Source organism: Nipponia nippon, unplaced genomic scaffold (assembly GCF_047370975.1).
Source record: "Nipponia nippon isolate SJK-2023a ecotype South Korea unplaced genomic scaffold, ASM4737097v1 scaffold_30, whole genome shotgun sequence".
NCBI lineage: Eukaryota > Metazoa > Chordata > Aves > Pelecaniformes > Threskiornithidae > Nipponia > Nipponia nippon.
Genome location: NW_028262348.1, coordinates 4,307,328 through 4,322,073, shown reverse-complemented (window position 1 = coordinate 4,322,073; position 14,746 = coordinate 4,307,328). Strand labels below are relative to the sequence as shown.

Here is a 14,746-nt window from a genome sequence, read left to right as displayed (position 1 = left end):
GTCAGCAGCTCCCTTCTTGTACTGACACTTTGCTCCTGGCTTGCCCTGATTTATGGGCTTCAGCAAAGCTCCAGATGACACAAAAATGAGCATTGTCCCATTAAGTTTTCTGCAGGTCTTCACCTGCAGAAAGTGCTGCCCTGCCCTGGGGAGGACGTGGACCATGGATGAGCCCAGCTCATTTGGTTCCCTTAAGCTTTGGGCTACTGGAGAGGGCTGGGATCCTGCCACGGGTGCAGCGGCAGGGCGTGATGGTGGGGTGGGCAAGATGCGCTGCCAAAACCATGTCCCGGAGTGGCACACGGAGCCCTGCTTGCCTGGATCCGAGCACCCCAGCAGTCAGGGCTTTGCTTCCCCAGCAGGGTTTTGCCTCCTGCAGCTCTGCCTCACTGACAGGAGGGCAGAAGAGCAGCAAGGTGCTGGTGGCTGGAGCTCATGTCGTGTGTCAGGGTGGCTTTGGCAGCGCAGAGTCCCCTCGAACACCACTATCACACCCATCAGCCTTGCGTGAGCCGGACCTCCAGCCGTGCCACGCTCATCCCTGTCTGCACTCCCATCCGAGGGGGACCGCTCCAGTTCCCCTGATAATCACTAACACACAGCCCTGCAGCACTAAGGCCGTGCTCAAAGATGTGAGCCCTGAAAGGAGAAGGTTTGGGACTTTTCTTAGCCTGGGCTGAAGCTGACAATTTTCAACCTGCAACAGGGTCACAAAGCCCTTCTTTGCTGGTGTGCACCTACTCATCCCTCCACGGGGCAGGTTTCCCTGCCCAATTGATCAGAGCAGATGTCTTTAGGTAGCTTACTATTAGATTAGTCCTCCTGCGTCTAAATAGGCATAATTACGTTTTCATTAGCCCCAGACAGTGCCTTAGAGCTTGATGTATGAGTAGTGTGAGGAGGGAGGGCTATGGGGAAAGCAGCCCCAGCCTCAGTTGTGCTGCTGAGGTTGCCTGTCCTCTCCCCTTCGCCACCTCTGCAAAACTCCCCATGTGCTGGGGAGGAACAGGGCTGCTCTGTTTCCTCTTCCCTGTGGGAAGTTTTGTAATTGAATCACCTGCTGCGCTGAGCTTTATTTGCCTGCCTCTGGGCAGGCAGGCTGGGGCTGCTCCGGGAGCCACCGGGCACCCACGGGCTGTGCGTCTTCACCAGGCTGAAGCCACTTCTCCGTGCTCTGGTGGGAGCTGCCTGCTGGGCTGGGGAGGAGGCTGCAAGCAGGTGAACCTTGCACTCCTGCCCGAGAGCCCGCTTGGGTTTATATAATATTATATATCTATAATTGTGTGTTTGTTGTTGCCATGGGAATGCGCACAATTGCAAAGCCTGGAGACTGATGTCAAGCCTCGGTCTGCACTGGGCCTTACTGGGGGCAGGTAAAGGGGAAACGGGGTGAGGAGGAACCCCTTTGCTCGCTCCCCTGTGTGCAGCCCAGGCTCGCCTCTGGCAGCAGAGGTACAGGCAGCTGAGAGAGGGGCAGGGCTGCCCCAGCCTGCAGCATGGCCCAGCTCAGGGCTGGGGGCACTGGGGGATCCTGGTGGGGCTGATGCCATCTGCTCTGGGCACAGAGAGGGCAGGGACAGACCTGGCAGGAGGGGGCTGCCTGCTGTCAGGGAAAGAGGGGCCTTTCCTGCAGCCCCCAGAGCACAACCCAGCCGGGAGCAGGAAGGCGAGGGGCTGAGGCTTTCCAGGGGCAGGGAGGCAGCAGGGCTGGGCAGGGGCACCGGGGCAGGCTGAAGCGGCCCGCGGGCTGAGGAGTGGAGCTTCCAGGCAACAAGTGGGGGCCGGGGGTGTCTCTCGGCTCTTTAATTGGTGGGGGAACTGGGGGGAAGGGGGGCGATACTCCCCGGCAAGGGGAGGGAGGGGGAAGAAAAGCCACGCTGGAAATGAGGTTATATAAAAGATGTATGATTTGGAGAGCAGAGTGTCTCCTAATGAGGGCTGCACCGGCTCGCTCCACACCCATAAAAACCCTGGTTGGACGTCAAAGCGGATTCGTTTCGGTGATGCTGGGATAAAGGGGCGCAGCGAGGACTGGCTCCCTCCCTGCCAGCCCAGCCGAGCCCAGCGCCGCTCCGGGCTCCGTCCCTCCGCCGCGCCCGGAGCCGCCGGGAGGGATGCACCGGGCGGGGACGGGGACAGGGACAGGGACGGCTCCTCTCCTCTCCGCCGCACGGTAGGTGGGGCGGCGGGCGGGCTGCCCCCAGCCCCGCTTCTCCGGGAAACTTTGCGGCGGGGCAGGGGGTACGGGACCGGGCGCCCGTCGGAAGCGCTCCCCGCACCGGGGCTGCGCCGCTCCGCCGTGCCCCCGGCCGGGTAGGGGGTGCGGGGCGGGGGGGTGGGCAGCAGCGGGTCCCCAGCCCCGCCGGTGCGGGTCAGCCGGGCTCTGCCTCCGGCTGCAGGAACCTGGGACTCGGCGGAGGCGCCTGAGCCGCCCCCGGGCGCCGCGGCGGGCACGCGTGGGATCTGCCCGGCTAAAGCCGCTTTGCTGGCCCGGCGAGCGAGGCCGTGGGTGGCCGCGCCGAGACGCGGCTCCCACCCGGGCCCCCCCACGCCGTGCTGCCGCGGTCGGTGTCGTGTCCTCCCCCGCCCCGGCTCCGCTCCGTACCCCGGGGCTCCGCTGCAAACTTCCTCCACCGCCTCCGTGCTCGGCTCCCCCCCGCGTCCCTCGGGCTCGGGGGGGGCTGAACCAGCTGCGGGAACGGAGCGAAGCTGGCTGCTATCTCCCTCCCCCGCAACTCTTTGCAGCAAGTTTGGATGGGGCGAGGGGGGCCGCTTGCCCGGGCGGGCGGTTTACCGGGGAGGGGGGGAGCGGTTTGCTCGGGGAGGGAAGGCAGGTGGACGGTGTGCGTGGGGAGGGCAGGGGGCCAATTTGGCTGGGGAAGGCAGGCGGGCAGCGTGCCCGGGACAGCCGGCAGTTTGCCCGGGGAGGGAGGGGAGAGGGGCCAGGGGACGGCAGGGGAGGGGGGGGGGGCCGGTTTGCCCGGGGAGGGGATGGTTTTTGGGGAGGGCAAGGGGGCAGTTTTTCCCGGGGGAGGGGGCAGTTTCCCGGGGGGGGGGGGGGGGCAGGGCCCGGGCTCTGCCCCCCCCCCGCGGCGGGCGGTGCCGGAGCTGTCCCGGGTGCTGAAATCTGCGGCCCGACCGGAGCCCTGGACACCGTCCCCCCCCCGCCGCGGGGGCTCGGGGCTGCAGGAGGTGCCACCACCCCCCTAAAGCTGAGGGTGACCCACGCCGGGTCCTGTCCCTGCTGTTTCCCCTGTCCCACGGGGTCGGGATGTGCCCGCCGTTCCCGGGATGTCCCCGCCATCCCCGGGGCACCGGGATGGGGAGGGAGCGAGATCCCCATCCAGCTCGGGGTGGGGGAAGGGACACCCCGATGCGGCTCCAGCCCCCGAGTGAAGCCCTGGGATGTCCCGCTCACGGCTGGCTCCCGTCCTTCAGGGAGAGCCGGGGGTCACTCCGGATCCTGCCCCTTCCCTCTCCCCACCAGCGACCGCGACAGTCCCCTCCGGATGGGCTTGAAATGCCAAAGGGAGCTGTTGTCGCAGGGATCAAAGGAGATGAACCCTGCCTGTGGTCTCGCTTTCGGCTTGGTTTGCAGTAAATAGTAGAAAGCTTTTGTTTTTTTACTGGCAAAGCAGAGGAAGAGGACCTCTGTACGCGCACATCTGGAGCATCTGGTGCTGGGGTGGGTGTGCATCACCCCATCCAGCTCCAGTCCCGCAGAGCCTTTCCCTGCCTCAGCTCTGCGCTCCCCGAGCGCGCTGACTCCACAGCCCAGGTGCAGACATTTTCTTCCAACGCTTTCAAGTTATGACTGTCAGGAGGAAATTCTGGCAGGCAACTTGACAATTATCTGCTTGAGTCCCCGAGGAGCTGATCCGCCTCTCACTGAAATGGAGGGGAAGTGTCTCCTTCCTTCCCGCAGGAGCACGGGCTGTCTGGAGTGGGAGACGTGGGGGATTGCAGGGGGCAGTTGCAGTGGTCAAGCACTCAACCGCTTTAAATGCTTTAAATGCCAGCTTCTCTTCTTCTTCTACATCCCCAAATGCTGATGGCTCAGGCAGATGGCAGAACAGGATCTACAGGGACGATCACCGGAGAGCTGTGGGGAGGCTTTGGGGGCAGGGGGCTGTTCAAAATAGCACTCTCCCGGAGATGTCTACCTGCTCATCTTGGCTGGCTATGCCTTTTCTGTTAAAGGTCTCAGGTGGGGAAGTCTTATTTTAAAGAGTTCAGGTTTGCATCAGCGATTTCTTCCTCCCCCTATTTTCTTCTAGCTTGTATTACCCAAAATATTTTCTTAAAGATGCTACAAACTCAGCCACGTACTCTCCAGTTTTAAAACGTGCGTATGTTTGCAAACAAACTCCCACTACGGAGTCTCTCCTTACACAGACGTGGGGTTTGGGGGGGATATATCTCTAATCAGACACCTGCGCTGGGAGAAGCATTGCCTTCCCTTATGAGCAAAGGAGAGTGACAAGTCCTTGTGCCCTTTGAATTCTGTTTATTCCCTCTGTCAGTGTGGCAATCGTGAGCGAGTACCGGAGAGGCCATCTTAGGCAGAGGGGTTGGGGCTGAATCCTCACTTGCAATTAATGTTGTGTGCCTGCTGATGGGGAGGGCTCGGTCCTCCCTGACTCTCAGGGACATTTTGGCCCTGTCGGATTTTTCTTTCCCTCTGCTTTGCTCGTGTATTTTGTATTTTCCATTTCCGTAGTGTATCTGAACAAAGGCTTAGGAAATCTGCCAGATTGCCTAAATCAGTGCCTGAAAACAACTATATATAGTAACTGATAAGTCACATGAGCTCGGCTTGCATAGATTAGCATTTACCTTTCCTGGGTAATGAGAATATTGTTTGATACTTGTTGATACCATCAATTTTTACTAAAGAGATACAACCCCGATAGCAAGAGACTGGTTTTGACAGGAGGCTCCAAGTGAAGCTAAAATGCCTTTGCTCTACTCACGCTGTTCTGATTGCATCTGTGCATTAAATCAAATCTATATACGCGATCTGATCTCTCGTACATAGCCAAAAATAAACATATTGTGTCCCGAAGAGGGAAGGCTCTGTAAGCCACTGTCTGGCTGAAGCCGGATGAAAGCGTGTTTACTTCCATCCGCTTGTTCCAAATTAACTCTGCGATGGGCTGTGTGCGATACCTGACCCAATGCACCCCCGATTGCCACCCTACACGGCAGCTGGAAAGCAAGCGGAGCGAAGTACTGATATGATGCCAAGCAAGTGCTCGGGATCTGGCTGTGGGCACAAGAAACACGTGGTCTGGAAAGCCCAGATGTTATCAGTATGTTGGTTCTATACTCAGAGCGTGGAAACTTGCAAGTACTGTGTGTGTATATACAAAACCAGAGGTATTTATGCTAAGGCAACACTTTCCATAGCCTCTCTTTTACATGACAATTCAGAAATGCTTAACGAGATCTTGCAATGCCCTTCTAGGGTAGGCTTGTCTTAATCCCATTTTGCAGAGTCTCGGGCTTATGTTTTCAGACATGCTGAAAATGTGCAGTTCTTCCTTGCCTTGAAAGTCACGAAAGCTCAGTCTTTTCAGAGCAGGACCCATCCTTCATCCCCAAACGCCATCAAAATGAACACGTCCTTGGAAGCATCCCTGGCACGTTTCGGTCAAGGGCTTCAGTCCTGCTGCAGTGCAGCGGGACCGTGGCCCTTGTGTGACGGCCTGCCCCACTGCTGCATCTCCCCATGATGCCAGTATTGAGGAGCAGGGTCTTGGGAAGCCAAAATCCCCGGGGAAAAAACTCTGTTTTCAATATAGGGACTGGGGCTGCTTCAGCCGAAGGTAGCATCATCAGCATGGGACTGTCCCACAGGGGAAGGGAAAAAGCCCTAGGAACCGATGAGCATCAGGGCCTATTTCCACTCCTCTCTCTCAGGCACTCATGGCTTTCTTGCCCAGCCCCATGTTCAAGGATGTTGGCGAAGTGAGGATGATGTGGCTGATGCTGCTTCGAAGGAACGGCCTCGCTCTTGCTGGCAGCACCTTTAGCAAAAATTAGGAAGCAGAAAATTCCGCACCCCCCTACCCCAATCCTGCCCGAATTAGAGCCAGAGCCCTCAGTGGGACAAGGAACAGGTCCCAGGAGGCCCCCAGAGAACTTTGCCACCACCGTTGATACTATGGCAACAAGTGCTAATGCAAAACCCTAAGAAAAGCGCAGACAGAAACTCAGGGGAACAAATTATCTTTGCTTTTTGCCTTGCGCAGTCACCGAGGATGCTGGTGCAAAAAGGGCGAGAGCTCTGCTTTGACTCCACGTACTGGATTAATCGGTGGCGAATCGCACCTCTAGTCCTCCTGCACCTTTCGATGTTGAAGAGAGGTGGTAGCAATGCTCAGGGGACAGAGAAAATCCTGCAGCCTTTTCAGCGGCAGGCTTTCACAGGGACCTGGCAGGAGGCTCGTGCCTCCAGACCGAGGAATCCAGGCTTGTGCTGTGAGGAGCCTGATGTTTTCCCGAGGTTTTTAAATAGTGATATGAGTCACTCTTTATGAAAGTCAGTGACAATAAGGTTTATTGCTATTTAGTGTCTTAATTGGGCTACTTCTCCCACTGGCTTGTTAGAGTAGGAAAATTTAATGCTATGCTAGAAGGATTTTGGGGAGTCAGCAGCAAAGGAGGGGATGAGAACGTGAGCCACTGAAACAAGCCGGGAGTTTAATTCCTGGACTGACTCTGAGCCAAGAGCTCTGCCGCTGACTTTATTGATGCTGGCTGGTGGCTCTGGAGCTATTACAGCTCCAGCCAACCTGCTGCGATTTTTAAATTCCTTTTTTCTTTTTTTCTAAAAGGAGCCACGATTCCCCTCTCGTGCTGCGATTGGATTTCGAGACCATCCATCAAGTGGCATTTGCTCATTTATTTCCTATCTACCTATTCTGTCATTTAGGACAAAGCAGTGTTGTGTTAACATGGGTCCCATTTGTCAAACTGGAGTCGCTGGTGTAATTCCAATCCTCTTGGCAAATTGATGGTGGTGAAATTTATGTTTTACAGATGGGCTGAGCCCTAATAAGAACATCAGTTTTAGATGGGGTTAGTGGTGGAATTGACGGTTTCATCTAAACTGTATTTCAGCTGCACACCACAGGCGCCAAGAAAATATTGTACGAAACAGTAAAAGAGAAATGGCAGGCGCGTTACTGAAATATTCTAAGCTTTGAACTCCAAATTAAACCAAAACCTTGTTTCTGTCATCTAAAAAGAAGGGAATTTTGTCAACAGAGTTGTCTTGGCAACATTAAAATGTATTGCCTGTGGTCTGCTTGGAGAGGTGCGGTTCGTATCAGATGGGGCGAAGGGGAGAGGGACGAGGGACTTCATTAAATTACAGCAATGTTTCTCTGTGGTTCTGCCTCCTCCAGCGTTGCTGCTCTGTGATTAGCAGTGTGCAGGACGCTGACCCGGATAGAGTAGGGTAGGTAGGATAGAATAGGATAGAATAGGATAGAACAGGATAGAAGAGAAGAGAATATTTCAGTTGGAAAGGACCTACAATGATCATCTAGACCAACTGCCTAGAAGGCGTGCCAGTGGCTGCTTGTGCCGGCAAGACCAGGCTTTCTCGGCTGTTTAATTCCCCAGAGAGGGGCGGTTGGGATGAACACAAAAGCAAGTGCCAGGAGTTGGATAAATGTGCAGGTCACAGGGCTTTGGGGCAGCTTCAGCCCAACGATATGGCCATGGGCAAATGTGTATTGTTTTGCTTTCCAGAAAACAACCCCCTGATTAGGGGCAAATGAACCCTCTCAGGGAATGGACATATAGATTTATTATATCATATAGATTTATTTATATCAGAAAGCAAGTATTTATTTTATTAACTGTTCTTTTACCAGTGATAGGCATGTTCTCAGTGCAAACACCCATGCCCAGCTGACGGGGGGAGGCGAGTGGGTCTCCAGGGCTGAGACCTCGGCACTTCATCCCTTCGTCAGCATCCTTCCCAAGCCCGCTGGTTTCTGCAGCATCACTGGACACCGGGCACTGGCATGGTGTTGTACAGATGGCAAAGTGCCTCTTATTTTATTCACTCCTATGTGTAAATCAGGTTTATTGGGGTGAAGAAAATGTCATGGCCCAGGTGAAATAGCCGCTTCCCAGCCTCATGCACTGGGGATGGGAAGTGAGAAGCGGAGCGTGTCGTTTGGCTGTGAAGGAAAAAGGGCTCACTCCTTCCCGGGCAGGCTTTGGCAAGGTTGGTGGGAGGTGGATAACTAGAGATAGCTGGGGGAACATTGTCTGTGTATTCTTAGAATTAAGGCCACGTACATAGATACACTACAGCGTCAGTCTGAGCCAAATAGGAGTTGAGCGTAGAACTGCTGGCACGAGCGAGCTGGCTGCCAGTGAATCACTTTAATGCTCCATTTTCAGATGCACAAACACGCAGGTTTACAGTAACTGTGCATATGTTGCATCTCATTGCTCCTCATCAGATTCACTGATGCTCCATGGGTCATAAAAATTAAACGGGCATAAATCCATCAGCCCTGGGGTTCTTCATTGAACGCTATAAATCCCGCGAAAACTAATTAAATAGGACAATGGTATCCATTTAAAGCTGGCACGTAGAAATGTAAGCCATTACCGCAGCAAAGACAAGACTCAAAATTGATTTGTGAGGGCAAGGGCAACCCAAGTACCCACGCCGAAGGGCTGGTGTTGGGTACATCCTAGCTCACCGTAGCCTGCAGTTCCTGGCTGGGAGAGTTAAGAGATTGCGCTAAGCTCCTAAGATTGATTTCTCCTCTACTTTGCTTTCTAAATCAAATCATCCAATTAACATATGTGCTGGAGTTTGTTGCTTGAAATGTTATCTGGCGACTCTAAAAGCTTTTTGTTATTGGTTTTCAGAGGGCTTGTTTGTTAAGCAAATGCCTTTGTCGCTGCCGTAGGGGAGCCTGTTCTGCTGCTCTTCCCTACGCTGATTAAAGCCTCCAAACAAGCAATGTCAGCGTGGATCGGTGTCGAGATCGGAGTTAACGCTTTTCGTAACGCTTGTCTGGGGTGCTACAAGTTTGCAGCGCTGCAGGGTTTGTTGCTCTTCTGTAATTTGAGTTGGTTTTATGCTTTGGAAAGGGGAGGGAAACTGAGGCAGGGAATGAGACAGCACCGTCTGTGGACATTTATTCAAGTGAGGTGGCTCAGCAGGGAGCTAAGCCCGGCTTTGCCTATAGCATCGACCATCTCTCGGCTGTCTTTCAGGGGTGAAATAAGTGTTTGTACCCGAATAGCACTTCCCCCAGTGAAACCCTGCTCACTGCACTGCTCTCGCTGGTTTTAAGGAGTTAGACGTTGACACCTCCAGCAGCTTTAAATGTACGACCTGGCAAACGTACTACTGCTCTTGGGTTCATAAATCAGACTCTTAATAACACTCGTAGGGAGAACTGAACTCGGCAGAGCTGAGCACAGCTCAGCCACCTGCGCTGCAAACAGTCAGCACCTCTCCATCGCTTCGCATAGGGTTGAATGCTTCAGGTTTCATCTGAAATGTGTCCCCTCTGGGAACAGACCTGCAGATGTCCCAGGACACCCTGGGAGCTGGGTGTGGGGGAAGCCCTGACCCATGCTGGGTGGCTGGGGAAGTCTCCCCTGTGCTCCCAGGTGTCTCCTGCTGCCTTCTCATGCCCTGAACATCTCCCTGTCCCTCCCATCTTCACTCTGAGTTTGTGCAAGATTTTGTAGCTGGAAAATGGTTGGACTTGACGATCTTAAGGTTATTTTCCAACCCAAATGATTCTATGGTTCTATGAAAACACTTGCCCAAATCTTCTCCAAAGCAGCAGAAGGGTCAGGGGCTTAGAGACAGGTTGCCTTAATCTCCTTGCCTGCCCCTCTGCTTCTGGCTTTTTTCTGACCTTCCTTACTCTGCAGAGCAGCTGAGTAATAGGAAAGAAAAGGCTTGAGTTTGAGGGAGGAGAAAAAAATCCTGAACAGGTAAATAATGTTATTCCCTGTCTTCCAGCCAGTCCCCGGCTGCTGGAAGATACTGGCCACCGATTGCCCACGGGCGAGAACATGCAAGGTCCAGGAGCGAGTTACCCTCTTGTAAGGGGGACGCGCTGGTGCTCACTGCCATCTTGGAGAAATCCCTGGCTGGGTGCTTGAGTATTGCCTAGAATCTATTTTTTTCTTCTCTTCCCTCTTGTAGGGAATGCTGAGATGCCAGCGGGTTTCGGGGATGGGGAACGATGTGCACCCAGCAATAATGTCGTTCTCTGGGAGGCTGGAGCTGCACATATGTAACAAACTATAAGCTTTGCTCTAATTTTTTTGGAGGAAAGAACTGGAAATGGGCCTGGTGGGAGAAGAGTGAGGGACTGTAAACACTTTGGGGTTTCTTGGCTTCTCGGGGCAGATGAGGGCCCTTTCCAGTGAGCTCTGCCGCAGTAAGCGGTTGAGCCGGGCTGAACGGCATCGTCTCCTCTGGCTTTTGAGCATCTGCCCGCAGGAGCTGCTGGGGATGCCTGCCAGCCCGGTGGTGACAGGGGCTCATGCTGGCCAGTCGCCAAGATGGCCTTGGCCCCACTGAGATGGGCACAATGCAAACACGGACTTCACCGACTGTGAAGAGTTCATGAGCACCACGTAGCCTGTGACTAATTCAGAGCAAATAACACGGTTGTCCCCTGGGCAGGGAAGCTGACAGTCCCGCACTCATGTGGTACTTACACTGCTTTCAAAGCCTCATTCGTCTTTACGGTGTCAGCTAATACATTAGAAATGAGTCTTGTGTGAATCAGTGGCTTGCCCAGCTGTCAGGATGACAGTGACCTTGTTGGCAGGGGGGACCAGTGGAGGGGCTGGGGGATGCAGGGACTGTGCTGGTGGGCTGCTGGGAGCTGGGGAAGGAAAAGACAGACCCTGGGCAGGGAGAAGGAAGCTGGTCCTGTGCTTTGGCATTGGCATCAAAGAGCTCGAGGGCTCTTGCCTGTGAAAAAGGGGAAGAATTGGCTGGGGTCCTGCCTGTGTCTGGTGCCGCCAGTGAAAGCGGGCTCTGGCTGGGGAAGGGAGAGGGGCAGGACCTTCCCTGTCCAAGCACATGTCTGCCTCCCTCCTTCCTCCCCAAATATGTGACCTCCCCTCCCCAGATGGCCCGAGGATCTCGAGGAGATGTCCTGCTCTGCTGCCCTGAGCCCTACGAGGCGGCACAGCCCATCACGGCTGGCAGAGGTCCTGTTCCAGTGACCTCTGGCCAGGGCCACTTGTGGGAAGTCACCCAGCAATTAGGGCTTATGTCACCCGGGCTAATTAGCCCTTGAGGAGGTGACTCTCCACCGACCTACTCAGGTGGCATTTAACCCTTTGTATGCTGCTACTGCTCTGCAGGGCTGAGTAATGGCAGGAGAAGGGCAATAGGGGTTAAATCCATTGGCTCGGTTTATCGGGCTCTAATTGCTTTATTTTTTACTCGCCTGTCAAGAGCCAGTCTGGGGTCAGCAGCCTTCTTCGTCACAGGAGGATTAAAATGCTCAAGTGAATTAATGCCGGGGCTGGTGTCACTGCCCTGCTCCTCAGATCCCTGTTTTTTCCCATCGGGGTGTTGGCGGGAGCTCCTGGCAGAGGGGGGGCTCGGTGTGAGATGCCTGAAGTTGCAAACGCTGCCCTGAATGTGCTGCCTTTGGGAGACAGGAGAGTGTTTTCCTTGGCACGTCGGTGCCTCCAGCCTGAAGATCTAGTGCCCTCTGTTCTCTCCCCCAAATTCAGATTTCAAAAAGAGAAGAAGGCATCTGCATTTCAGCTTGCTGCTAAATGTCAGGACACTGTCACGGAGACAAATGTTCTCCAGAGCATCTAAAAAATGGGAGGGGAACGCAGAGAGGATTTGGGAGCTGAAGTTATTGAATGCAAGCGTAGGCATGTGAGAACCAGGGCCCCATCAGAAGTCAATGAGACATGGCTCCCCAAGCCACGCGAGGGCTGTAGAAAGTCATGCCCAGCTGCAAGAGGTTCCCCTGAGAGCTGGATAAACTCATTGCGTGTTCTCCTCTAGATGGTTTTCCATCAGCTAAAGCAGTTTGTTTGGGAACTGTTCAGAACTGGATGGCAGGGCTGGGCACGGGGGAGTGCTAGCTTTGCCTCCTGCATCCCCGTGCCAGGCTTGAAATATGGGGAGAGGAGGAGCTGAGCCAGGCTGAGGCTGTGATCCCTGTAGCCAGGCTTAAAAGCACTTGCCATTGTAAGTGCTTGGCTGTAACTCAGGGTAAGGGGAGCTGAATGTCTTCTTCTGCTGCCTCGTTTTGCTTGTGGCTGCTACTCCTTCTCCTGAAGCACCGAAACACTCTCGGTGTGACAGCACCTATGGAACAGGTTTCATCCTGGGCAGGGACGTACGTCCCCTGTCTGGTCACCCTGATCCATCTCAGCCATCAGGTTGTTGGATACTCTGGAAAACACATGGAGACAAGATCCTCAGCTGGCAGAAAATGCCGCTGAGCTCCATGCAGCCCTACCCATTTGCCAGACTTGCACGGTTTTCGCTTGCAACCCATGGGCAAAGTGGGGGGGTCCGAGCAAGGCAGCACCCCCCTCCCAGGGCTCCCCCGCTCCCCCCATGCTTTCCCAGCCCCTGCCAAACAGATGGTGCCGATTTTCACAGGGGGAGCGGAGGAAACAAAGCCCAGAGCGATGGGAGACTGCAGCCTGTCTCCCAAACGCAGCCCGGGGGATGACATCTGTGGGGACGGGCTGATGCATGTGGGTGTCTGTGGCGTGCCGAGCCCCGTGCTCAGCCTGCACTTACGCCTGCCCTATCTCAATTTTCTTTCTCCTTTGTTGTTTTTTCTTCCTTTCTAGATAAAGAACCTCGTGGACCATTTGCAGGGATGTCAGTGAAGCGAGCGGGCTGCCTCCCCCCCTCTGCCCAGCACAGGACCAGAGGCTGACTGGAAGCTGGCATGTTGCCCCCTCCAGCCCCCGCTTGGCCACGCGATGCCCAGCCCTGCCCGCCCTGCCCCTAGCTTTGCTTTCCACCGGTGATACACCCTGCTTTCCCCAGGACATCGCTTTGGGAGAGAGGTGTCAGCGAGTATGCTGCAGAAAGGCAGCCTGCAGCTGAAGTCCGGAGGAATTTTGCAGTGAGGCCAGTTGCTTAAAAGCCAAAGAGTTGCCCCTTCCCCGCCCCGGCGTGGCTAATCATCTCGGACAGCGAATTTCTCTGCGCTGAACGTGTGTCAAGGTCCTGATCTGCAGGCTCAAAGAGGGGGGTTGCCATGGAAGAGAATGTGTTCAGCGTGCAGCAGATACAGCCCAACGTCATCTCAGTGAGGCTCTTCAAGCGCAAGGTGGGCGGCCTCGGGTTCCTGGTGAAGGAGCGCGTCAGCAAGCCACCCGTCATCATCTCGGACCTGATCCGCGGAGGGGCTGCAGAGCAGAGTGGCCTCATCCAGGCTGGGGACATCATCTTAGCCGTCAATGGCAGGCCCCTGGTGGACATGAGCTATGAGACCGCGCTGGAGATACTGAGAAGCATCGCCTCCGAGACCTACGTGGTCCTCATCCTGCGGGGCCCCGAGGGCTTCACCACTCACCTGGAGACCACTTTTGCAGGTGACGGGACACCGAAAACCATCCGTGTCACCAGACCCCTCTGCCCAACTTCGAAGGTGGTTGACTTGTCCAACCCAAGCCTGCACGGCAAAGAGCAGCCGCTGCCAGCAGCCGACCGCACCATGGGCTCCCTGTGGACAAGAGAGATCGGGCAGAAGGTGGAGCCGATGGTCCACGTTAACGGCATCGTTACCGGCAGCAAAGGACAGGACGCTGGGAAGGGGAAGGAGGGTGCTTGTGGTCACCCTTGCCTCAACGGCGGCGTGGAAGACAATGAACTGCTCAAAGAAATCGAGCCTGTCCTGGATCTCCTGAAGAGCAGCAGTAAGGACAGCGATGGAAATGCACCCTCCAAGGTAGAGACAAGAGATATAGAAGTCCAGGTGGACTGGTAGGTCCCTAAATACATTTTTTACATTTGGTGAAATGTGCTGGTTTTGGCTACCCAACGCGGCTGGTTTAGGTGTTGGTGGGCACGTCTCCAGAAACGGCTGCTGTCTCATGCAGCGGGATGGAGATGGAGAGGAAGGGATGCAAAATAAGGGGAAAGCGGCTGATGAGGGGAAGATGAAAGGAATGAAAAATTGGGAGTAGATGGTGGGAGACAGAGAAAGATGTAAGCGTGGGAAACCAGGGAGACAGCAGAAGTAACGTCTCATGGAAAGCTGAGCTATGCGACGTGGTGGATCGTAGGCTAGGCTAGGATATTTTTCTGTTATGTGTTTTCAGTCTCATTTGTTTTAAGTTTTAAACAAAATCCTGTGCCTCAGTTTCCCCACCTGCCAAATCAGATTTATGGTTTTGTCTGTCCTTGTTATTCTGCTTTGGAGCTCTCCCCTTGAAATCTGCTATTGATGAACTGCCGGAGAGGGAGAAGGAAGGTCAGACCGGCAGAGTACGATGCTTCCCAGGAGAAATGAGTTCCGAAACCTTCTGTGCTTTTGGCAGTCAGGCTTTGGGGAGGGGAGAGGGGAGCCCTGGTCCAGCTCCAGCTGAAGCCAAGGGGACCTCAGTGCAAGGGCAGTGGGACCTGCCTTGGGTGCTCCTGTCTTCTGGGAAGGGGGAAAATATTTCCCGTCAAGAGCTCAGAAATGGCCATCCCTTGTTGAAATGCAACAGCAGAGCTGCCTGTTCATCCCCTCCG

General features: G+C 54.9%; 1 protein-coding gene across 2 annotated transcripts in view; it reads left to right on the top strand.

The window, feature by feature from the left end:
- Positions 1 to 2,012: 2,012 nt before the first annotated feature.
- The window catches only part of NOS1 (nitric oxide synthase 1), a 59,023-nt gene continuing 46,289 nt past the window's right edge, over positions 2,013 to 14,746 (top strand). For both annotated transcript variants that reach the window (XM_087768760.1, XM_087768761.1), the window contains exons 1-2: positions 2,013 to 2,173; positions 12,850 to 13,993. In XM_087768760.1, coding sequence (XP_087624886.1) covers positions 13,266 to 13,993 — 728 coding nt within the window. In that variant the 5' untranslated portion in view covers positions 2,013 to 2,173; positions 12,850 to 13,265. The remainder of the gene's footprint in view (positions 2,174 to 12,849; positions 13,994 to 14,746) is intronic.